This window comes from Crotalus tigris, unplaced genomic scaffold, assembly GCF_016545835.1.
Source record: "Crotalus tigris isolate CLP2741 ecotype Arizona unplaced genomic scaffold, ASM1654583v1 scf7180000019078.1875890, whole genome shotgun sequence".
NCBI classification, from domain to species: domain Eukaryota; kingdom Metazoa; phylum Chordata; class Lepidosauria; order Squamata; family Viperidae; genus Crotalus; species Crotalus tigris.
The window spans coordinates 922,197-948,162 of NW_024097364.1; the positions used below are offsets into that span (position 1 = coordinate 922,197).

The following is a 25,966-nucleotide window of genomic DNA, read 5'->3' on the forward strand; positions in this document are numbered from 1 at the left end:
TCACATAAATACTATACATAGAATAGCGCAAAGCACAGACTCTGTTAGAGGGAAGTTCCCCAAGGATGGGGCTCCAGCACGAATCTGAAAGCTCAGAAGACTAAACCTCTGGTCCTGGTGACCGATCCAGCTTGGATCCTGCAAGCATTTACCAGCTAGTTGCTTGCAGTGGTGGATTAAAAATAGTAGCTGCTATAGTCTAGCATGTATGGAATAGTGATGGAATCGACAGATACACTCTCTAATATTTATCATTTTTCATCTGTACTACATATGATCGGTCTATTAGTCATAGTTTAAAGCCATATTAGCTTCTGTTTGCAGATGTTGAAATTTACCTCTAATTCTCAAACACCCCCCCCTCCCACAACCATCACTGCTGAAAACTGGTAGCATGTTGGATTGCAGAAAAAGATAAAGACTATAATATAAAATCTACAATCACTATTTCACTGTTAAAAAAATAAAGCAAACTCCTAAAGTTCCCCCCTATAATGCTAAATTACAATCTCAGCCTAGTAGGTGATGTGGCCGAACCTAGATTATGACTCCCATCCCTTCCAGACGTTAAAGGCAGGCCTGAGCAAAAGATTGTCCATCTCTTCTCTAGACTTCAGTAGGTTTGTTGGTTAAGAGAAGGTATTTTAAATAAATAGGACCTTTTATGATTTACACATTGCCCTAAGCCATGATTTTTTAACCATAACATTTTGAGCTAAAAACAAGCAAGCATGTTGTGGCTTATGACAACATACGAACCCAACAGGTATGTTGCTTGACCCTGGTTTACGTATTGGAGTTCAGAGATTAAGAACAGCCTAAAGGGTCATTGTCAAGGGCAGTGCTGTGAAAATAATGGGAAATGAAGTTTCCATTACAGGGCCAGGAGCCTTGCTTTTGTGTTAAGCCAGTAGGGGAAAAAGTCAGTGCTAAACCCTGGAAAAAAGGAAGGCCACCAGTAAAAGTTTAACTGTTAAATGTTTAACCTTTTTGCTCCCTCGATAAACATTGTTTCTACTTTAATAGTTCTTGAGCCAGATCAGTGCTACAAGGATCAGGCTGCCAATGACTAAAGATTATCCAACGGTTTTACAGCTCAGAAGTTTTTGCTTTGCTTTAAAAAGAAAAGAAAAGCCATTTCCTCCAAGCATCTAATAAATAAGGGCTTGGGGAAAATGATTTTCTTTTTATAATATACTGGGCAAAGGTTGCTTTTCTAGTCTAAACTTGATTTAGATACCAGACACTGAACAAAACTCTGGTTGATTTATTTTTCATTTTTTTAAAGCAATGGTGCAGATATTTCAGAGCGTTCCCGTAGCTCTCTGCATAACTGTGTGGTGTAGGCTTCTCTCTCTGTTCATGTTTAAAAATAATTGTGCCCTCCTAATGGTTTACTTCACACTTATTAACATCCTGCTTCTATCCTTTGACATTTAAGGACATTAAGCTCTGTATGTCATGCTTCTTATGAGCTTTTTTACTGGCTTCTCATAGATTACCTGAACCAGGTGGTAGTAGCAAGAAATATCTTTTAAGATCAGAAATATTTAATCTCAGCTTTTAGATTATGGCCCAATTATTTAGTCTTTGTGTGACTGTAAAACTGGGCTGTCATGGTTTTCTTCCTTTTGTAGATTATTTTTTTATTTGATGAGTTTCCATCCCCTATTAAAGTTAGGAAAACAGTTATGATACAAAAGGGGATAGAAATGACCAGTGCTTTTTTTGTAAAAAACAACAACAAAAAGTGCCAGAACTCATACATGTCATACAACCCGCCTTGCCTACCCTACAAGGTTCTATCCAAAAAAGGTGCTGGAACTCCGTTCTGGGTGTTCTATGACAAAAAAAGCAAATACAGGGGTCCCAACATAAATCAGAAGTTCCTAAATCCTGCTTATACAGCTATAACATCTTCCCATTTACACAGCAATAAATGAATGAAACACTCTTATCAGTTGATAAATTCCATGTAGCTTTTGGGGGGAATTGACCATGAGTAGTAACTTGCAGGCCTCTGCAGATATTCTTTTTAATTATACTTTTTGCTTCCTGATAGATTTCCCATTTTATTTTTCTGTAAATGAAAATACACCTGCATATGCGTGGACACACAAGTTGGTCCAGTAACACATCAGTTGCTAGTGACTTTGTGAAGGAAGTTAAGTTGCTTTTCTTTTCCAAGGTGTCACTGACCTGTACACAAATCTGGTGGACCACAGAGGTTGGGATTGCCTTTGCCAGGCTGGAAGAAGGCTATGAAAATGCCATGAAGGACTGTTATAAGAAACAGGTGACACAGCTCAACACACTGATCACAATGCTCATCGGTCACCTCTCTAAGGGTGACAGGCAGAAGATCATGACCATCTGCACCATTGATGTGCACGCTCGAGATGTGGTGGCGAAGATGATTGCCCAAAAGGTTGGTCCTGCAACACGAGGAACAGCACTATCGCGTTTGGCAGCTATTTATCGTGGGATAACTGTACAATAGTTTTCGCTTCGCTAAGATTGGGCTCTACAAAAAAAAAAATGAGAAGTAGCAATGGGATTATTTTGAAGAGATATTTTCACTGATCTGGATCTTAAATGCATAGAAGTTTGAGGATTTGTTTATCTCGGTTAAAAAAAACAACTACTCTAGGAGAGCTTATGTAATTTCAATGTAGAGTAGAAGAGGGATAGAGGGAGTGGAAGATATTAAAGTTATTAATTGCATCTGAGTTTAGGCTGAATCTTTTGTTTCGCCTTATTCATATTTTTGCACTTAAAGGTGGACAATGCACAGGTCTTTCTTTGGCTATCACAACTCCGACACAGGTGGGCAGAAGAAGAGAAGCACTGTTACGCAAATATTTGTGATGCCCAATTCCTATATTCTTACGAATACCTTGGGAACACGCCACGGCTAGTTATCACTCCTCTAACAGACAGGTAGGGGTCTGGATGACTTCACGAGAGAGAAAACATTATTGATAAAGTGTCATGAAGCTTGGACGGTTGTTATAAAATTGGGGTGTGTGTGGGTTAGTTTTGCAAAAACATGTACTTTCCAATAGGCAGTTGTGCTTGTAAGTCTTAATTAGCAGAGATTCAATTCCGATCCAGCTGCTGTCTTTCTTAAAAGACATTTCCTCTTCCTTAGACCTGGAAGAAGAACTGCAGAAGGATATGAAACAGATGTGAGGATTCTGTGTCGCAGTGCAATGCTTTAAATAAGTTGCCTATGAAACAAATAGCACTGCTTTTATCAGAATGGTCATTGTTGACATTTATCAATGGCTGGAAGCCCCTTATAGACTTTTGTGTAAGAAAGAAAATGATTGTGTGATTTCTATTTTTGTTGATTAGAAAGTATAGGTTATAGAAAGAAGGGAATTATAATGAAATCTTGGAGCAAGTGGTTTGATTAGAATTGCATGTACGGTATAACTGCTAAGGGGAAGATTGGAAGCTGCATGGGTGTGCATGTGCATTTCATGTTTTTTGTTTTTTGTTTTATTTTTTTTTCTCTATCTTCTTTCCCCTCTCTTTTTTTAATTCTTATTATCCATGTAAACTCTTGTAAAAAAAAAGGGTCCTTTTCTGTAATTATCTGTAGGCTTCGCAGTGTTTCTGAATTTGCCTACCTCATCAGAGAGAAGCCAATTCACTTTGTTTCTGAATAGTTACAAATGATGTAGACCCATCTGCTTGATGTTATTCCAGCATTGTAATCCACCCAAATTCATCTCCTTTCTACAAATTTGCTATGGAATTTATTTTATTTCTACCTAAAATTATAAAGGAGTCATTGGTGGGTTATCAGTAAAAATTGGATTAGGTGAAAGTATGCAACCAACGTTATTCATTTCTGTTTTCTGTTCTTTCCTTCCTCTTTGTGCCTGTAGATGTTATATCACTCTCACACAATCATTACACCTAACGATGAGTGGGGCACCTGCAGGGCCAGCTGGTACCGGGAAAACTGAGACCACCAAAGACCTTGGCCGAGCTCTTGGCATCATGGTATATGTGTTCAACTGTTCAGAGCAAATGGACTATAAGGTAATGGCTGGAAAACGCTTGACCACATTAATACAAAAATGATCTAATTCTTCTAATGTATCCATATAAAAAAGTTAATACTTTTTTGAATTGGTAACTCCCTGCTATGTGGAGGGGACCAGAAAAAAAGCCTTGGGAGAAGTATGTCCCCTATGTCAGGGCTTTTCAACTAGTGGTTAGGGTACCACCTGTGGTACATTGGCACCTGGCAGGTGGTACGCAACCATCCTAGAAAAGTGGTAGCGGGGGAGGGGAATGAGAGTGCCGCCAGGCGGGCAGGCAGGTGTCTTGCTCGGCTATGCCTTGGGAGGCACTTTTTTCAGTGCCATTGTAACTTCGAACAGTCACTAAGCGAACTGTTGTAAGTCGAGGACTACCTGTACTTTATCACTTTTTCCCTTTTTTTTATGGGTCATCAAGTTTTTGACACCTTGCTAGGCGACTGGTGGTACTCGGATATTGCCATATCCTAAAAGTGGTACAATCGGTGAAAAGGTTGAAAAACCCTGCCCTATGTAATAAAAATGTACACTTGAGAAATATATGATTCATATTTGTCAATGCAGCTTCTATGTTTAGTTCCATCTTTGTGTAATCATTGTCTAGAGAACCTTCTAAATTGTTTATGAAGCTGGAAATAGATTACATGCTGTTCACTAAACAGATTCTACCATCTTTCTCTCTCTTGCAGTCTTGTGGGACCATTTATAAAGGTCTTTCCCAGACGGGGGCATGGGGCTGTTTTGATGAGTTTAACAGAATCTCCGTTGAGGTTCTCTCGGTTGTGGCTGTACAGGTAGGTAAAACATATCTCCTAAATCAGTGGTTCTCAACCTGTGGGTCGGGACCCCATTTGGGGTCGAACGACCATTTCACAGGGGTCACCAAACAAGGCTGTCCGCCATTTTTTCCCCCTTTTCTTTGGCCACGCCCCTGGCACCCGGTGATGTATAAGTGGTTGGGGGTCACCACAACATGGGGAACTGTATTATGGGGTCGCGGTATTAGAAAGGTTGAGAACCACTGTCCTAAATGCAATTTTTTTTAAAAAAAAAAAAAGTGGAGAAGGACTGTTGCAGGACTTTGATCCAGTGGAGTATCCCATTTGACCACGTTGATTACTAATCTGGGTATAGGTTCCAGTTTAGGGTTTTCTAAATGATCCATTCTTTCCCTACAGCAAGGGTTTTGCTCTTTTGGGTTAATACTCATATCATTCTTTGTGTGAGGTTTCTTAGTCCTAGTGGCTGTATTTCCTCCCTGGTAGAAGCCAGTATTGGAATTTACTGTTTTTGCTTTCCCTAAGGAAGTTGACACACACTTTCAAATATTCTATTCTTGGGAACTAATCTCTGGATTGCGGAATTTTCCTATGTTTTTTTAATTAAACATCTATTGAAAAAAAATGCCAGATCTGGAGGACAAGGATAGCACTTATAGTACTTAACATCCTGAAATTTGTGAAATGCTCAAGAAATTTTTTCCACATTTTTAACCTTTTGCAATGAGAAGCTCAAGATGCAAAGAGTTATAGAACTTTTATCATATGTGGCCAAAAATCTATTCGGAATTGCTCTTTAATGATTAATGAATAGAAATATCCGGTAATTATAACTATTCAGCAGCTTGACATAAAGTTGCCTATAATAATCTTGATAATATATAGCTCTACCATTTTTGAATTAGGAGTATCTTCTCAGAGTCATAATTAGAATTAATTTTCCTGAAGGACACCTGTCTTTGTATTTTTCATCCTAATAATTCTGAAATAGTGACTACGTTTTTATGGGATAGTAAGTAATATTAAGGGTGAAATAGCTTGGTAAAATATGCAAATGCTATCTGATTTTAGAATGTTATTGCTTCCATCTAGTTTATTCTTCTTATTCAGAACTTGATTAAAAATGCATAGAAATGAAAGGAACTGTCTTTTTCTTAATGCTTTAATAAGGTATTCAGGAGATACCGTCTCTAAAATAAATCTTTGCTACAAGATGTGTTAAGGTTCAGGCATTGAATAGTTTAAGGAAACCTTTAGTTTATATCTCTTACATTTGATGTTATGCTTTAATGATAAATATATAATTAAAAATGAAAAACAGGAATAAAGAATTCTTCAATTTTAATTATTCTTAATGTAATAGTCAAATTACAGCATACCAAATGATTTTAAACGCAAAATTTGTTTAAGTTCTTATCGTTTTAGGCAGCTAATGGCCAGTTCATGTCTGTCCCAGCATTAACTTAGAAGCAGGTAGCCAAACCAATTAAAATCTATAGAACCATTATTTCTCTTTTTCCAAGATATTGATATGTTTTGTTAAATACGCTAAACTTGTTAACAAACCATCTTCTCTTACTGTCAGGTGAAAAGCATACAGGATGCTATAAGAGACAAAAAACAGAATTTTAATTTTCTTGGAGAAGACATTAAATTAGTTCCTTCTGTTGGTATATTCATTACTATGAATCCAGGCTATGCAGGACGTACGGAACTGCCAGAGAATTTGAAGGCCCTTTTTAGGTGAGGCAGTGACCTAATTTTGTGAAATTTGTGATTGTGGTTTATTAAAAGTATTTACCTCATTTCTCACGGCAACAGTTGGAAGAACTGTTCAGCATAATTTAGTGTAGTGTAGTTTAATTGTTTTAATGGACAAAGACCAAAAACAAATGTAGCAGAAAACAGCAAAACACATTATAAATAGCCAAAATGCTTACATAAAATGTTTTAAGGTTTCCAGAATTGCTAAACAATTGAGCGTGTAATAGTGATGGCAATTGCTATAAATTTAGTGTTCTTCTAGAACTATCTTGTGACCTGTCAGCTAAAAGGAGGGCACTATCTCCTCAGAGTTCATAAGAGTGGAGGTGTTATGATACTGAATTGACACACGGTATAGAGGGGGCAGGGTGAAAGCACAGGAGATATTGATTCTGTTTCTTGAAGCGAGTCAGGGGAGATTCTATCCTGTGCAGAGATGTGTTAAATCTTCTCTTTAGCAGCAAAGATGACCATAAATTCCACCAGGTGAGAGCAAAGAATGGGCAGAGGATGGGCAAAGAATATTTGCTATTTATTATGTACTGTAGCATGGGAGAACGGCCTCCAAAGCAAATCCACTTTGTATAAGTTTGGGGTTTTGCTTAGGTTGTCCTGGCTTGAGTTATTTGATGATTAAGATATCCTACTGATCAAATCAAATCAAATCAAATATATGAGGACACTTTGTTCCAATCCTGTCCAACCGCTTTCAAGACAAACCAAAGTTAGACAGCAGGTTGATAACAACTGCGCCCAAATGCTTTGGCCTCAAGGGAAGCAGAATTCCCAGGATCCTTCCTTGGCCTGTGCTATTCAGAACCTTTGCAAATGACTTGCAAAAGATGGGATGCAAAGAAGGCTTGATAAATTTGCAGACAACAGAGAAATTAAAAACCAAAAAAACCAGAGTTCAAAAAATATCTCAATGATCTTGAACATTGTGTCATCTGACAAAATGATATTCACTGGTGACAATTGTAAAATGCAGCATCTGTCTAAAAAAAATCAAATGCACAGGGTCAGGTTTGAAGAGATCGTGCCTTGAAAACAGTGCAGGTGAAACAATACAGGAATCTTAGCAATGGGAAGCAAGTTGATTGTGAGGATGTAAGTGAGCAGTGTGATTTAGCAGTAAAAAAGCCAATTCAGACACCTTCCTCAAACAGACCTCAAAACAGCCCCTGGGCAGTATATAATAAAATAAAATATTTATACAGTATATAAAGTTACAATTTAGAAAGAAGCAAGAATATTAAAATTAATTAAAAGCTGAAGGGAGGGCTTTTATGGCCCTAGCCAGCCCACCCAAATTGTCATTATATTATACCCAATACTATTTAGACTGAACCTGGAGCAAGTACCTCATTGCCAACTATGTCCAGTCACTTCAGAGGTGGCCCTACCTTTTGGCTGGGGAATACTTATAGTTCTCCTTGGCTGCATGTCTCATGGAGAAAGTTAGGAATGGCCTGCCGTACATAGACCAAGGACGCAATGACTGCAAATGAAGATAGTAAACCAGGTCCAACTCCTGTTCCCTTTCATCATACTGGAACCATCCACCCTGTTGGTCCTTGATGTTGTCACCTCCAACCAGTGATAGCAAACTGCTTCCACAGTGTCCTGTGATACAAACAGCACTCTAAAACTTTTGCAACACATGCATAACTTCTATATACTTCTGTGGTGCAGCATTAGCATACATCTCCTTCCAGTACTATTAGAAAAAAAAAGATGATCTATAACAGGACTCCCCAACCTTGGCTACTTTACGACTTGTGGACTTCAATCTCAGAATTCTTCAGACAGCCATGCTCTAGTCCAGGGCTTTTCAACCTTTTCACTCATTGTACCATTTTTAGGATATGGCAACATCCGAGTACCACCAGTCGTCTAGCAAGGTGTCAAAAACTTGATGACCCCCCCCCAAAAAAAGGAAAAAGTGATAAAGTGCAGGTAGTCCTCAACTTACAACAGTTCACTTAGTGATTGTTTGAAGTTACAATGACACTGAAAAAAGTGCCCCCCAAGCCACAGCCGAGCAAGAGACCTGCCTGCCCACCCAGCGGCACTCTTCCTTCTGTCCAAGTTTTCATTGTTGTGAGCATTTCTGTTGAGGATTGGCAGTGGGGGTGGGGTGAGGGGGTGTTTGGTTTTTATTCCCCCTGTCTGCTGGGTGGTTGCAGCAGGTTTTGGTCACTTCACATGACCCTGGGACACTGTGACCGTCATAAATGTGAATCAGTTGCCAAGCATCTGAATGTAAATCACAAGACCCTGGAGATGCTGCAACATTCCAGCTGATTGGCATTTCTTCTGGGCTCAGCAGAAGCACCAGGATCAGTGCTGTTTTCCAGCTGATTGGTGCTTTTTCACGGCTCAGCAGAAGTGCCAGGATCAGCACCGAGTTCCAGCTGGAGCCTGGCGCTGATCCTGGCGCTTCCATTGAGCCCTGACAGCCCTGCAGCTCCCGCCATCTCTCGCTCAGGCTTGTGCAGTGCTGACACCGGTTCAGCTCATTCCCCTCCCCCCACCACTTTTCTAGGATGATCGCGTACCACCTGCCAGGTGCCAATGTACCAATGAAAAGCCCTGTTCTAGTCCAACCCTCTGCTCAAGCTGGCTGAGGAATTCTGGGGGTTGAAGTCCACAATTCGTAAAGTGGCCAAGAATGGGGACTTCTAATCTATAAGTTCCCTTCCAGCTTTCTCTGATAGTTCATGTGGTAACATAGAATATAGGATCCACCTTTACTAACCTTAAAGAAATTATACTGTTATTTGAACTCTAGATATGTGAGACTGGAGGAATAGTTTTAAATACTATTGCAGCAGGTCAGAGAAAGTATTGTTAATTTGTGAAGCCTGAAATTTTAGTTTGTTTAATATTTGCCTGTAGAACAGAAATGAAGGTAAAGGGGTACAATTCAAAGTTATAGAATAATCTTTGTATATGGAAGCTCCAGATTCAATTCAGCAGGGTATCTTGAATTTGTGCTTATCTGTTTTACTTCTTAAAGAGCATTACTCATAGGTGATGTGACAAAGGCAATATCCCCCAAATCCAGAAAAGCTTCTCAGTATGAATAGGGTAAACGGACAAAACATTTTGGTATTGTATAAGGCACTTTCCTGGTGCATTTTGTGGACTTTTTTTTTAGACCATGTGCGATGGTTGTGCCAGACTTTGAGCTGATCTGTGAAATTATGCTGGTGGCCGAAGGATTTATCGAAGCCCGGTTATTAGCTAGGAAGTTTATTACCCTTTATCAGTTGTGCAAAGAACTTCTATCCAAGCAAGTAAGTACATTTAAATAATTATATCGTATCAGATGTAGACAAATTTTAGCTCTGAAAACAACTTCTGTGATATATTATGCATACATTTATTTTTTCCAAAGCATTCTATAATATAAATTAGGAACAATTGTTCTCCTTGTTTTTATTCCTATCTGGATTGTTTTAATTTACCAAATAACTAAGTTGTAGGGGATGTGGATTTTACTCTTTCTGTTTCTGGAATTAGAATCTTCCAGGCAGGGTATTAATTTTCAACATTTCTTACCAAGTCCATTATACAAGTTGTCTCCTGATATCACTTCCTTAACCTTGATAGTTCCAGACTGATTACAAGAAGGCTTGGGTTTCAGGTCGTTTCAACAGGAAATTGAGGATCAAGGCAAGAACATCATTAGTCTCTGCTCCTTTGATAGCATGCAGAAATGTGCAGAGATATTTAGCTTCAGGCGTGGTGTGTGTATGAGTTGAAATGAACTATCCTTTCTTTCTTTTTTTTTTAAATTTTTATTTAAATTTTCAATACATATAATACTTTCCATACATTATATATAAAACTAAAAAAAAGAGAAAAATACCTTTAAAATAAGACCTTAGGTGTCGCTCGTCTATCTCCCCCCAACTGCGTCTGCCCTCTCAGCCTTCCTTCCTTCCTTCCTTCCTTCCCTACTACCTCTCTCCTCTCCTCTCCTTTCTCTCCTCATCCCTTCCTCCCATCCAACTTCCTTCCTTCCCTCCTCCTCCCCTCTTATCCCTCTTCAGATACAGTTCAGGGGAAACACCTGAGTGGCACCTCCCTCTAAATTACTCCATCTATTTCATACTTTAATATTTCTATATATACTTAATCCCACCCCTCCCCCCCACCCCCCACTTCCCAGAACAAAATACAGGGTTATTATAAACAAAACAAACACAATCTATAACTTTTAAAACAAAAAAAATTCTATACAATAAACAAATTCATACATTACCCTTAACTCTCTCTAAACTTAAAATAATAATAATAATATAAACACTATAAATAGTAATTATAACCTCAAGAAAAAATTAATCATAAAATAAATGGAACTTTAAAGTTCCATATTTATTCTGAATATAATCTATCCACCTTCTCCACACTATAATAAATTTTTCTTTAAATAAGCAGAAATTTTTGCCATTTCTGCTAAAGTGGAAACCTTAAGTATCCATTCTTCTAAAGTAGGCAGCGAATCCTTCTTCCAATATAAACCTACAAGTAATCTTGCTGCAGTTATTAAATTCAACATTAAAATAGTTTCATTAACATCTAAATCCATAAAAATACCCAATAAAAATAGTTGAGGAGTAAACTTTATCTTCTTTTTAAAAATCTTTTGAATGTTCCACCAAATCATTATCCAGAAAGCTTTAACCTTCTTACAGGTCCACCAAACATGAAAATAAGTTGCATCAGTACTACCACACCTCCAACATTTGGGCTATCCTCTTCTTTCTTTTCTCCTCCATATTAGGATCATTATGACTGGGGATTGCGTGCAATTAAATCAGTCTTGGTTGTAGCCGGGTCCCTCAAGAGAGGAGACCCAGACCGTCCTGAAGATCAGGTGCTGATGCGCTCTCTCCGGGACTTTAACATTCCAAAGATTGTGACAGATGACATGCCAGTATTCATGGGTCTGATTGGAGACTTGTTTCCTGCTTTGGATGTCCCAAGAAAACGAGACCTCAATTTTGAATCCTTTGTAAAACAAGCTGTGCTGGAACTCAAACTTCAACCAGAAGACAACTTTATACTCAAGGTAAGACGGTGACTTTCATTCATTCAGCCTTCAGACTGTAGCCAGAATGCTTTGATTTTCTTATTTTTTTTTGAGATGGTAGTTTATTCTGCCTAAGAATAAAGGGAATATGTATATGTAATATATGCATTTAATTATTAATCACTGATGTTGTATTCTGCATTGATAGTTCTTCAGGTTTTCATTCTTTATCCCATTGTGTTTCACTATTGTTTCTTTATTTTATGAACGTTAGGGAAAAATTGAAAGCAAGACTGACAAATTGTAAATCTTTTCTAGAATTCTACAATGCAAAAAATTTAAAATAGTTATTTATTTGTATCCCACCTTTATTATTTTTACAAATAACTCAAGGAGGCCAACATATCTAATACTCCTTCCTCCTCCTATTTTCTCCACAACAACCCTATGAGGTGGGTTGGGCTGAGACGAAATAACGGGCCCAAGATCACCCAGCTGGTTTTCATGGCCAAGGCAGGATTTGAACTCATGGTTTTCCAGTTTTATTCTTCAAAAAAGTTTATTGTAGGTCTCCTAAATATTGGAAAACAGCAGCCAGAATGATTGAACTCCCTCACAAGGAATCATTTGAATGCTTTGTACCTATTAGCTTAGTAAAAAGAAAATAAAAGGGGATATGAAAATAAAACATAGAGACATATCAACATTCTAATCTTAGGCTCATCGTATAAGCACTGAGAGACTCAGGGCAAAGAAAATGATGTTCTTTATGCAGCACACAGTTAACTCGTAGATTTTTTTTTTATCATCAACTTAGTAAACCTTTAAAGGGAATTAGACACATTCATGGAGAATAAGTAGAATGCTAATGATTGGCCACCAAATAGTGAACTTGTTTTTTTCCCCCTGTTCTGGCATGGTTTTTATTACTACCCCCTGGTTACAATTATTGGGCTTTCCTCAAACAAACACTTATCTAAAGACCCCCAGATATTGGATCCCCATACAGCCTTCTATACAAAGAAAGAACACCACTCCTTTTTATCATCTCCGGAATGTCTCAGCCTTCATAATCAGGTTCTAATAAGTAGTGGCTCAGAGACAATCTTGGCCTTTGAATCACTAATTAATAGTATTCAAAGGGAGCTAGGAGCTGATTGTAGGCCAAGGGGTCCATATCACTTAAGAAGCAATTCCTGGTTTGATAAAGAATGTCTGATGCTTAGGAACCAGATTAACTGAGCTTACTTGCTTTACCGTAACCGAGGGGACAAACGCCCACCAGAGGACTATTATCGCCTGAAGCGGGCTAATTGTTAAGAAAAAGAGGGCTAAAGTGAGAGAGAAGTGGGATTTACTTTTCCTCTCTGTCCAGCAGAAGAACACCCGACTATTTTGGCAAATTGTTGCCAGCTCTCTCCCTGGTTACCAAGAACTCCCTCTCTGCTGTATTTCTAACAGAGATTGGGAAAATCATTTTTGTCAATTCTTCAGACTTCAATAATTTTGACTGAGCTTGGATCACAACTGCCTCTTGCAATTCCTATATGGCAACCCGTGACTCATGCTAAAATCGCTGAGCTTATCTCAGAACTTAAGTCAGGCAAAGCCCCTGGCCCCGATGCTATACCCCCCATTTTGCTAAAATCTAATCCCAAGTGGTGGATTCCTCTTTTGGCAACACTTTTCACCCATATTAATTCCTCTGGTAGGATTCTTATCTCTTGGAGTCTAGCAATTATTATTCCAGTTTTTAAACGAGGAAACAGGAACAACCCTGCCGATTATCGCCCTATAAGCCTGCTTTCCATCATTGGGAAATTGTATGCTAAATATCTTCAACGTAGACTCCTCATTTGGGTTGCGGAGTCTAACATTATTGGTGTAGAGCAGATTGGGTTTAAAGTGGGCTGTGCCACATTGGACCACTGTTTTGTCTTAGCACACCTGGTTGACAAATATGCTATTACACCAGGTGGCAAACTCTTCACTGCTTTTATCGATTTAAAGGCAGTGTTTGACTCAGTCCCTAGGGACCTGTTGTGATCAAAATTGCACAAAAGTTCTATTGACAAACGTCTTTTGTTCTTAATCAGATCTTTGTATAATCAGACCTCTAGCCAGGTTAGGTGCAGCTTGCAGGGAGAACTTTCAAATCTTATCCCGATTGAGAGCGGAGTTAGGCAGGGCTGTGTCCTGGCCCCTCTTCTGTTTAATTTATTCTTATCCGACCTGGCCTCTTACATTGTACGCATTGAGTCCCACGCCCCAAAGTTGTCAAATACGAAGATTCTGCTTCTTTATACTGACGATGCGGTCTTTCTATCACAATCAAGGCTCGGTCTAAAAAGATCACTTTCTGCATTTGGGTCCTACTGTGCTGAGAACCATTTGTCTATTAATTATGACAAATCCAAAGTATTGGTGTTCTCTAGAGCCCGGAAATTATACAACTGGGCTATCAATAGTAATGTTGTTAGGCAGGTTTTCCATTTTAAGTATTTAGGTATTCAATTTCAGAATACTGGTGCTTGGACTAAACATCGAACCCAGGTGCTGAATTCGGCCCCCTGTAGCCACCAGCGGATTATAAGATTCTTTTTTACCCAAGGGGGCCAGTTTATTCCTTCTGCTCTGCGTATATATAAAGCCAAAACTCTGGCCCAAACTCTTTATGGAATTCCCATATGGATACGAGGCTTCAAAGATTGTATTGAAAGAACCCAGGCTGTTTTTCTTAGGAAACTTCTGGGTCTTCCTCCTTGTGTTGGATTTGCTTCGATGTACCTGGAACTGGGCATTCGTTCAGTCGAATGCATGGCGTGGATTAACTCCTTTAAATGGTGGTTTTGGGTGCTCTTTTCGGCAGTCCCTGGTAGCTACCTTTCTCTGGTGTTTGCTTACTCTCATACTTCTCATTGGGAGAGGGAGCTGACAAAGAAACTCCATTTGCTAGGTTTTACGGGGGATGCTCTGGGAGATTATGGTATCAAGGTCGCCCAGCTTAGGGTAGTCCAACGGCTTGTGGACATAGATTTGCAATATTTAAGATGCAGAGCCAACAAAACCTGCTCCCCTTTGATCTTCAGCCGTTCTAATAATTATGGATTGAGGATGGCTTCATATTTCTATACTCCAACCATCCCCAAGTATAGAAGAGTCTTTTCCCTAGCCTGTTTCAATGTTTTGCCTCAGCACTATTCGATGGGCGATTCAAGAGGCTCCTGTTTAGTGAGCGACTATTCTCCTGTGATAGGGCTGAAGTTGAAACTGTGGAGCATGTCTTATCATACTGCCCGATGTATAACACAGCCAGAATTAAATTACTGTCTCTCCTTGGAATTGATCCCTCTGGTTCTAAAATTAGTAATTTGGTCTTATATTGTCTAGGAGATGACTCCTCCTATATTACTTCTCAGGTTTCTAAATTTCTTTTAAGAGCTGTAACTATTAGAGGTGAACGTTGTAATTCCCTTTAGCCAAGGCTTCTAGTGTTAACTGTTTGTGATTGTATTTTTCTTGTGTTTTCTTTTGTTGCACTTGCCTTTTGGTCTGTGACTGTAAAATAAAAAAATATGGTTTTTATTACTGTATTTCTATTTTATCCTGTTCTGCTTGTGTCTGTTAACCAGTTGTGGAACTTAGCTGTTCAGTTTCTTTTGAAGAGTATATATAGCACTTGTCTGCATAGCAAGTAATAAGTGTGACCGCAGTGTGGTGTTTTTTTCTCATTGGCTTCTTACTCAAGGTAGTACAGCTTGAAGAGCTCCTTGCCGTTCGACACTCAGTCTTTGTAGTGGGCAACGCAGGCACAGGCAAGTCACAAGTGCTGAAATCTCTGAACAAGATTTACCATATTATGAAGCGGCGACCTGTTTGGACAGACCTCAATCCAAAAGCAGTGACCAACGATGAACTCTTCGGCATCATCAATCCATCTACAAGAGAATGGAAAGATGGTAAGATCACGGCTGTGCATTGAAATCCAATAAAAGTGTTATTTCTTTCATTAAACTTGCCAAATCACAAAAAACAGTTACAAAAATCCAACTTCGAAGGGTTTGCTTTGAGCTGTTTTAGAACAGAACAGCTTCAAGGTATGATTGAGGGACATCTAGGAAATAGTCCATATTATCCACTATGGCCATAAAAGAGAATATGCAGTTATATTATAAATGGTCTATGTTGTGTTCAGATCTGTTGTGTCTGGAACAAACAATAAAAATACAGAAGTCTCCCGAGCATGCATAGAAGGTTTCCTCAAATCTTTTTTTTAAGCAAAGGCTTCATTTTTGGAAAGTCAATATAATTTGTCCTAAAGATGCTTAAACAGTTTTGAGACAGAATTGGAAGGGACCTTGGAGGTCTTCTAGTCCAACCCCCTGCTCAGGCAGGAAACCCTGTACCATTTCAGACAAATGGCTGTCCAGTCTCTTTTTAAAAACTTCCAGTGTTGGAGCATTCACAACTTCTGGAGGCAGGTTGTTCCACCGAATAATTGTTCTAACTGTCAGGAAATTTCTTCTTAGTTCTAGGTTGCTTCTCTCCTTGATTAGTTTCCATCAATTGCTTCTTGTCTTGTCTTCAGGTGCTTTGGAATATTTAAGTATACACCTGCACCTACAAAATATTTTTTTCAAAGAAATTCCTCATGGTGGAAAACAAGGATATTTTTTGTGCTTCATAACATTCTGTAATTTTTCAAAGATACAAATTTGTGAACCTTTGACTATATTTATGTTGTTTCTGTGAAAATAATATTGAGCCCAAGAATTAGGAAAAATGAGTAAAGCAGTCGCAAAAGCTTTTTCAAAACCATAGTTCTTTTTTTATTTTCCTTTTTTTTAAATAAAAATGCCTAGGGTAGTTTTTTATTGTCTTATCAGTCTCAGTTGTGTAAAGTGATGTGAGATTATTTTCCAATGAGATTATTTATTATTTATTTGATAATAATTCTTCATTTCTTCTTGAATGCAATTCTATTCATACCCTGTTGTTTTTTTAATTACTGGATTTAATTAACTGCATCTAGTTTCCCTTTGCTCATTTTCATGTATGTTGATTAAAACTTTTGCGAGTTACTAGTAAGTGTAGAGAGGATACTTATGATCTCTTTAGGATTGTTCTCATCGATTATGCGAGATTTAGCCAACATCACACATGATGGCCCCAAATGGATTGTGTTGGATGGTGATATTGATCCAATGTGGATTGAATCTCTCAATACTGTCATGGATGACAATAAGGTAAAAGTCAAGTTAAAAGGTAATAAATATTTTTAAATGTAAGGTGTAGAAACCTATGGATTATCTTTATAGTGATTTTAGTCATAACAAATTAAATCAGATAATGTTCAACTGAGTTTTCAGAAATCTACTTTGAGTTTTCAGAAGAATATTTTCAAATAATATGAATTATATTTTCAAATAATAATAAAGTATTATTTGAACATTAAATATTCAATATTTTCAAATAATAAAATAATATTAATAGCTTAATAGTAATATTAGCTTAATATTAATTAAGCTATTCCTTTGGTCAATAGCTCTGAAAAATCAATGTTTCTGTGACTCTTGTAAAAAGCAGGTTGCAAGACCTCTGTCATTTACTGCTAGAACAATGGTTCTCAACCTTTTTAATGCCGCGACCCCCCCCAACCGGTCGTAAGTCGAGGACTACTCAACCAGTCGTAAGTCGAGGACTACTCAACTGGTGCAGCACTGTTTGCAGAATGGGACTTTTGGTGGGTTCAGCAGGGCAGAGACAGCCTGGACAATTCCTATTGGCTTTTGAAAACCAATAGAATTAGACTCTATTCAAGAGAGTCTATTCTATTGGCTTTCAAAAGCCAATAGAATAAAAGGGAATAGCACAGCTAAGGAAAAGGGGAAAAATGGCGGACTGCGTTGTTTGGCGACCCCCGTGAAATGGTCGTTCAACCCCAAATGGGGTCCCAACCCACAGGTTGAGAACCGACTGTGCTAGAACAATTGAAGTGTTGTCAATTGGATTTCTATGGGGAATGTGCCATCTTGACTTTTTTCAACTCCCTCTGCAGATGCCCATGTTTTATGGTTTATGCTGGGTTGCCTCTGAGAATTAGTACATGTTGCTGCTGCTAAAATGTTGTGAAGTGCTGGGGTTATATCATCCCTTTATCCTGCCAGATATATTGACTGCTAGGCCATATTTTCAGTGATTTCAAGTTGCTGTTCAGTACCTTTTAAACCATGATAAATTTGGGGAAATTTGTAGGACCACTCCCGTGAAGCTCAGCTGTTTTGGCCCCTTAACATGTTCCATTGCCTTCTTCAGCATACGTGGTGAGAATGTTTTCTAGGGTGGGACTTCCCTGATGAAGGCTCAGGTTTCCTTCCATGCCCGACTGAAGACCGTTTTCCTTTAAATAAGCTAAACTAGTTTAAACTAAATCTAATCATTTAAATAAATGATTTCATACTTCATTTAATTTTCATTGCTTTGCCTTGTTGTCTTGCTGATTCTTTTAATTTACGGTGTTTTCAAATAATTATGATTTTACAGTTTGTAAGACATTTTACTGAGCCCTCTTTGGAGAAATAATGTGAGGTATACATTTTACGCTCTCTTTTCCAAGGGGTTGCTGTGGATCTCATTATGCTTTGAATTTCCAATCTGGATGCCTTCTTTTACAGGTATTAACACTAGCAAGCAACGAACGGATCCCACTCAACCCCACCATGAGGCTACTGTTTGAGATCAGTCATCTGCGGACTGCTACTCCAGCCACTGTGTCCCGAGCAGGTAGCCAATGGAGGAAAGAAAGAAAACAGCTTTATCCTTAGCATGGCAAAATATGGGGAAAACCATGCTTAACTCTAGGAAACTTGCATTTAAATCTAATGGCTGCCAGAGGTATTGGGTTATAATTGCCATAATCTTACAGATGGACTGGCTATGTTAAGCATGAATCACTGCCATGAGATGGACAAGTATATACATTGTACAAACAAACAAACAAACAAACATGCAAATGGATTAAATTTGCTACATAGAGATCACCTCTATGTAGGCTAGGCTATAAAATATATTTTTCTTTAGAATTGTAGTCAGAGAAATTTGAGTCAGAGGCAATTAGAGTTTTGTCTTAAGCTCTGAACCATGCTTAAAGATATAATGTTTAAGAATATGCCTCTTATCTAAGCTTATTACAGTTAACAACAATAGATGGGGGCCATGTAGACAAACTGATTTGTCTAGTTTTTGATATAAGTACTTGTCAGGATATCTACAGGGAGGTGATGCACATAAAAAAAAAGGTGGGATTTTGATTGTGTGATTATAGCTGCCATCTTGATTTTCTGACCCCTCCCAGCTGCTTCCAACACTTGTTCTGGGCTCCACGTTTCTTTTGTTATCACAGATAATAGTGAATGCTGTAAATTTTGCCTACCAAGTTTTGCCACAAATTGTAGCACATATCTAAGTAGCTGCACACATACCAAGGGAGCCTTTGTATTAAAATCTATGTCTTCCAGATTTGCTTGGTTTAAAGCAAAACTGACATCAGGTATGTTTTACCTAGTATCTAACTGTATATTCCTACCTTATTTTTAGAGCTGTGATAGTTAGAATGTAGTATTGCAGGCTAATTCTGCTCACTGTAAGGAGTTTGATTCCTTTGTTCCTGACCAGCTCAAGGTTGACTTAGCCTTCCATACTTCTGAGGTCGGTAAAATGAGGACCCAGATTGTTGGGGGCAATATGCTGAGTCTGTAAACCACTTAGAGAGGGCTGTAAAGCACTATGAAGAGGTATATATGTCTAAGTGCTATTGCTATTATTTTTAGAGCCTGAATCCAGATTCCAAACATGCAAATGCCACTGCATAGCCAGTCCCTCTGTAAGATTATGGTAGTTATATTCCAATCCATCTGGTGGGCACTTGGTTTAAATGGTGGTTTCCACAAGTTAAGAGTTTGGCACAAAATGTATACATTTTAGTCTCTGTTTTCTCACATGGTGGCACCTGGATGATTTTGTCAGGACTCAGAATCAAAGCAAGATCAGGGCCAGCTGGTACTCAGATGGAAGTACTCAGGAAATCTCAGAGCCATATATGAGAGAGAAAAAATATCCCAGAAGTAGGCATTATCTTCCCACTTCCATTTTATGGTTAGGAAAACAAGGGCATATCCATGAAATCATCAGGAGGTAGGTTTAACTTCTAGGGAACTTTCTACAGTAATTTAGATGTGGAAATTCTAAGACTAACCCCGATATTTTACTTCTTCAGGGATCCTTTATATCAATCCAGCTGATCTAGGCTGGAATCCCCCTGTGAGTAGTTGGATTGATAGAAGAGAAACTCAGTCAGAACGAGCTAACCTGACCATTTTGTTTGACAAGTATTTGCCAGTTTGTCTGGATACACTTCGGACCAGGTATGGTAAAACAGCATTATGGCAGAGTTGACACAATTTGTTTACTGCATTGCATTTAACATGAGTTTTTATTAAGTAATGATAAGAATCTCATATTTGCAAATATCTCCTAATATCTGGTTAGCCTTCATTAATTTATGCAGTTCATTTCTTGTTTGAATTCAGTATCAACCTTATGGACTGGAGAGATTTTTCTTTTCCTCTTGTAAAAAAAAGGAATAGGGTGATCAGATGAGAGAGAGAGAGAGAGAGAGAGAGAGAGAGAGAGAGAGAGAGAGAGAGAGAGACTTATATTGCTCATCTTAAGACAGAAAAAGGCATTGCAACACCTATTTACAGAGTCTAATCATGTAATAACATAATACCAAGGAAATCCCATATAGCTGTGCACCTATTGTTTGTTTGAAGACTTATTCATAGGGAAGTGAGTAATCCTAAGGAATTTACAACTTGAGCTAAGATGAAGTGACAGGGCTGATACCTCTCATTTCAGTGATCGCAAATATGTGGGGGGGGACTTCATAAAGTAGGTACTTCTGCTTCACACTTAAAGCTGTTTTGTGAACTTCTGGTTTTGATCGCTGCTTAGGCAGTTACTTTCTTTTATCTTGCTCCAAACCTTTCAACATAATTGCTCATACATTGGTGAGTGATTTATACCTAAATTCTTAGTTTCTTTTAACAACTCTTTAATGTCTCATAAAGGGATGAAGATGGCTCTCTCCCAGTCATCCCAAAGAACTCCACTCCTGATGATGGAAAGGGAAAAAAGTTGTATGAGTTATGCACTCTATTGCATTCACAAACAGAGTGGATGGTATGATAGATACTTCCCCTGACCCTGTTGGATTAGAAAAAGCTGTATTAACATGAAATGTATCACTATCTCCACAAGAAGAAACAATGAGCTTTGAAGGAAAAGTGAACTTTCGGTTAACTTCTAAACAGATGGATTGTATATTTATGAGCCTGGAATGTGGCATATCAGATTCCATGGGGAATTTAAAACCATGAAAGCCCAGGTTATTAAAGTTTGACAAAGATTTGGAAGCCATGGAGAAAATTATTGTTACTTTTCATAAAACCAGATTTAGCATGTAAATGTAAAAGAAAATTCTTTAAGGTAAACAATGCCTCAAAGTTCTTTGAAGAGTTTCATCTTTCGGAACCAAGACACATTGTACATCTGCAAATCCAATGATTTAAAGCTCATGGACATCTGATAAGAAACACCTTAAAAGTAAGAACTCTACCTTTGGATGAGGAGGGACAGAAGCTCTTGTTCATTTACCTGGAATAATGTTTTCAGGAAATCTTATTGCCAGCTGACTTTAAGTTTGAAATACTACAGATGAAAAACAAAAGATAATCCCTCATGGACATCTGCCCCTGTAATTTTTAAATTTCTGAAGTCCAGCACCAGAGTCCATCTTCTATCGTTTTTGAGATAAACCACTGAATTGAAATATGAATATCATGAATATTAAATAATGGTTATCCATATCTTCCTTCATAAATGTCAAATTTAAGAAGAGGCTTTGCTTTGGCATGTAATTAGCAAGGAACAAGAATGTGAAATACTTTTTTTGTATCCAACAATCTTCTACCTTTCTCCTGAAGAGATCAAAAGATTTAAAAGACCATCTGCTGCTGTGGAATTTTTAGAGGCTCTGCACTTATCTAATAAGTAACAAACTTGTCTTTTTTTCTTTTTCTTTCTTTCAAAAATTGTTACTACTAGATGAATACAGAAGCTTGCATTTCTATGTCTTTATTACCAATGATGGAGGAATATGTATTTCTCCCTCTTTCCCTCTCCCCCATCCCATGCTTGTGTATGTCAGCAATATCCAAAGACAACCTGAAGGTTTAAGATTTAAGATTTTTTTTTCTTTTTAGTTTTTAATGTTAGTCTAGCTGGGCAAGATATCTTCTTTATTTTGACACTTGTTGTTTTATGCTTTTTAAAAATTTGATTCATATTCCTTAACTTAAATGTTCTCCTGTTATGTATTTGGTTCTTTTCAAACTTAATACAGTATGTCTGTAATGTTGGGAAATTGACCTTGAGAAATATTTTATCTAACACGGAGACATGGCACTTATAGTAATCAGCCAAAATATAAATGAACTTAGATAAAAAAAAACAAAAGAGACACATTTGTAACAAACTGGAAAAATAGCAACAGATATAGTTATATTGTAAGAAATCTCGGATGAGGAGATTTTCTTGAGGTGTGGGAACTGGACTGGATAAACCTCTATTAGTGGGTATCAAATAAAAAATTGGGATATCTATTAAGTTTAATAGTGACTCTAAGGTTGATGTGGAAGATGAGCATTTTGCTATGAAAGAGTCTTTATTTTTTTGCTATAAAGATAGCCAGTGACATTGTTATTCTGATTAATTTTTACGGCTCCACTAAAAACACTTCTGAAATAGACCATAGATTTTTTTTTCCAAAATTATATTTTGCAAACCATTGTCATTAATTCTTTCTGGTAAATTCACTCTAAAGCTGGATCCTCAGCTAGATAGGAATGCTCCAAGGAAACATTTATTGCTTCTCAAATTTGGAAGTACTATAAACATACATTACAGAATTTACAACATGCAATATTTTTTAAAACCCAACAATAGAAAATGTACTAAAACTGTTCTAGACTAATTTTTTTAAAATGCTAGGCATATTTTTAATTTTTTGGACCAGAATCATATGAAAAGTAAAGTGGTGGAATAAAGAATGGATCAATACCTAAATCTTTTGATTTATAATTTGAAGACTTTAAGAGATAGCATTCTGAATGATTTATCTGTTATGTCTGTTTGGCAAAATATAGAATTACAATATGCACTCTCTTTTTTGTTTCACATACTTGTAAACATAACTAAATCTTATTAAAAATATGAAATAAAAGTATCTGTTTCATTATTCTTTTCATTTGACCACTCCTGAATTCACTGTATTTGTGGTAGATCAGGACTTTGAAAGATTTCCATTTCAATTCTTTTAAGAGGATCAACATTTTAAAATGGCTCAAATATACGATTATAGTTATTACTTGGCTATGTGCTGATGGTATTTTAGCAGTGGATAAGAAAGTTATAAACAATGAACATTTAAAAAATGTTAACAGTTGAAAGAGGATTTATATGATATCTGCTTGCATTGTTCAATGACAGTCATGCTAAATCCAATTAAACTTCACAACTGTTCAATTCTCCTATTATAGATTTAAGAAGATTATTCCCATTCCTGAGCAGAGCATGGTTCAGATGTTGTGTTATCTCCTTGAATGCCTCCTCACCAAGGAGAATACCCCTCCAGATTGTCCTAAAGATCTCTATGAACTTTATTTTGTCTTTGCTGCTGTTTGGGCATTCGGTGGTGCTCTGTTCCAAGACCAGGTAAGAAAAGTGATTCTATGAAAAATGACATTGATTAATAAAGCTTCATACAGAAGACAATATTTGTAGCTCAGGGTTAAACTGCAGGGTCCTTGGTTCTTTCTGAGCTTGCTGCTCTCTGAGTGCTGACGATGTTACTTAGTTTGATAATGAAATGTCTACAAGAAAATCATCAAGCTCAGAGAGCACCAAAGATCCCATAGCTTCATATATTAAACTGGGCACTTAGTGAATTGGCTCACAGATCATTTTTAGCGATGATTGGCTTAGTATAAACCACAAACTTTCAGTTTACTTTTGACATTTGGCCATAATTAAACCAGAGGATGACTTAGTATGATGTATGAAGCCATACCTCTTGACAAGAGCAGCTTGTCATTTGACTTAAACATATCCAGAGATTCTTATGGAGAAACACAAAGCATTTAAATCTACCCATTGTAAGAATACTATTAAAGAGGGAATATGTGTAGTCATTTGGAGTCTAGTGTTACTGAAACTCTCTTTGTGCCCTACACAGTCCTTCAACAGATTGTTTTTATTTCATCCTAGCAAGGCATTCCAAATCTAGATGACCATGTTCCTATCATGCACTTGGAACTTCTAAAAGCAATGTAACCAAAATATAATGGAGTCTTTGCTTTTGTTAAAGTCAATTAGAGATGACTTTGAATGTCATGTACCATGGGTTCTTAAAATATTATAGAGGAACTAGCTGGAATGGAAATCACTATATATTTTTCCTGTATTAGTACAGATCATATTCTTGATGCTATGAACTATCCATTACTAGTTTAATTCTGCCTAGCTAATATTTCAGGGACTTACAAGTACATGTTCTATTTGTAACTGTCCTTGAGAGGTCCTTGATGTTCTCTGAGCTTGCTTGTTTTCTTGCATATGTTTTATTACCCTAACTAGGTAACATCATCAGTGCTAGAAAGGAGTGCTGTTTGCTGTCTGTTTATATTCTGATGTCTTGCCTGTCTTGGTGGGGGCGGTCTTAGGGATTCTTTGGTTGGGCTGTTTACTAATGGCTCCGTGGTACTTTCTTGATTGGGGTATTGCTTTACTTGATTGTTGTTCTGAAGGTGACCTTGGAGTTAGTCTATGCTGATCTGAGTGCTGATTACTGGTGGGGAGGTGCTGGAGCCTTTTTCTCTTTTGGACTGGTTGATTGTCTCTTTTGTATAATCTATAGATGTTGTTAATGTTTATGTGTCTATTGATGGCTGATTTGTCAGAGTGCCAGGCTTCTAGAAATTCCCTGGCATTTTTGGGTTTGGCCTAGTCTAGGATTGTCACATTTTCCCAATTGAAACTATGGGGGAGATTTTAAGGCTTTACATAAAATGTTCAGATATTTTCAAGACTATGCTCCACAACTAAATTTCCAACTCTTTCCTCCCATCAGCCTACTGGGAAAAAAATGAACTAAGCCATTTTCTCATTGTTTTAATTGAGATCCTTTGCCATCAGGGCATTCTTTGTGGGAAGGGAGGCAAAAGGCTTGTTCTCTTCTGTTTTAATCCATGTGGGGGCACTGAAACTCTCCTTCACTAATTTACTTTCCCACAAGACAGCTCTTTCTTCATGATGCTTCTATAACAAGAAGAAGGGGAAAAAAGGGGGGGGGAAGTCTCTATTTTCTACATCTAAATTAGCCTTAGTATTAATTATTCATTTAATCCTATTCTTCAGCTGTTATTTTGTCATCACTTTATTTTTCCTATTAACATAAGCCTGGAGTTCTCTCCTTATTTCCACATTCATTTTTTTCAATTTTAGTACAAAACCTTGTGCTAATTGGTATGTCTGTTGCTCCAAAGTTTACTTGCTTGTTTTGAAGAAATTATGAAAATCTTTTTTAAAAGATTGAAAGAGTTTTGAAGAAAACAATGACTTAACTACATTTTTATTCAATACCTAAGCTTTCGTGGTTCTCAATCCATTTAATAAGCTATATGAGGTGAAGTCCTGACAGAGCTTTTTTTGAGTGTATTCACAATTATAGCTGTGGAGAAGGGGAGAAAGCTGAGGGAAGGAGAAGGAGAACTAGTGGGGAAAAACAGGGTTGTTTAGAAACAGAGAAATAAAATTTCAGAGTCTCACTGATAGTGAGCTTTCTTGTCAGATTTTTAATGGAAAACCTTTAACTAGTCTGTGTTCCTTAAAAGCCAATAAGTCTATTGCAATATTCCAGAACTGCCTTTGTCTTTTTCTTCTTACAGTTTTTTTTCTAGTTCCCCAATAGCTGTATTAATCCATTTGTTACAGGCATTTCTATACTCTATGAATTTCTAAGCCATCTAAGAAATGAGAGGTAGCATAGTTTGTTGCTATGGAAGTGAGGCTGTATATGACCCTTGGACTGGCATTCTTCTTTCTTTTTAGATGGTTCAATCTTACACTTTATAGCTGAAGAAACCCCAATTTCCCGTTTTGTGTAGACTTGAAGAACTGTTTTTGTTTAATCTACCACTCAGAAGCAACCA

The 25,966-nt window shown here is 37.5% G+C and overlaps 1 protein-coding gene across 4 annotated transcripts in view; it reads left to right on the forward strand.

Annotated features, from left to right (window-relative positions):
• The window catches only part of DNAH9 (dynein axonemal heavy chain 9), a 232,556-nt gene that overhangs the window by 54,126 nt on the left and 152,464 nt on the right, over positions 1–25,966 (forward strand). For all 4 annotated transcript variants that reach the window (XM_039359504.1, XM_039359501.1, XM_039359502.1 and 1 more), the window contains 12 exons: positions 2,189–2,428; positions 2,780–2,940; positions 3,897–4,053; positions 4,745–4,849; positions 6,420–6,577; positions 9,759–9,897; positions 11,391–11,678; positions 15,388–15,598; positions 16,758–16,885; positions 18,314–18,422; positions 19,915–20,062; positions 23,297–23,471. In XM_039359504.1, the coding sequence (XP_039215438.1) occupies positions 2,189–2,428; positions 2,780–2,940; positions 3,897–4,053; positions 4,745–4,849; positions 6,420–6,577; positions 9,759–9,897; positions 11,391–11,678; positions 15,388–15,598; positions 16,758–16,885; positions 18,314–18,422; positions 19,915–20,062; positions 23,297–23,471 (2,019 nt within the window). The remainder of the gene's footprint in view (positions 1–2,188; positions 2,429–2,779; positions 2,941–3,896; positions 4,054–4,744; positions 4,850–6,419; positions 6,578–9,758; positions 9,898–11,390; positions 11,679–15,387; positions 15,599–16,757; positions 16,886–18,313; positions 18,423–19,914; positions 20,063–23,296; positions 23,472–25,966) is intronic.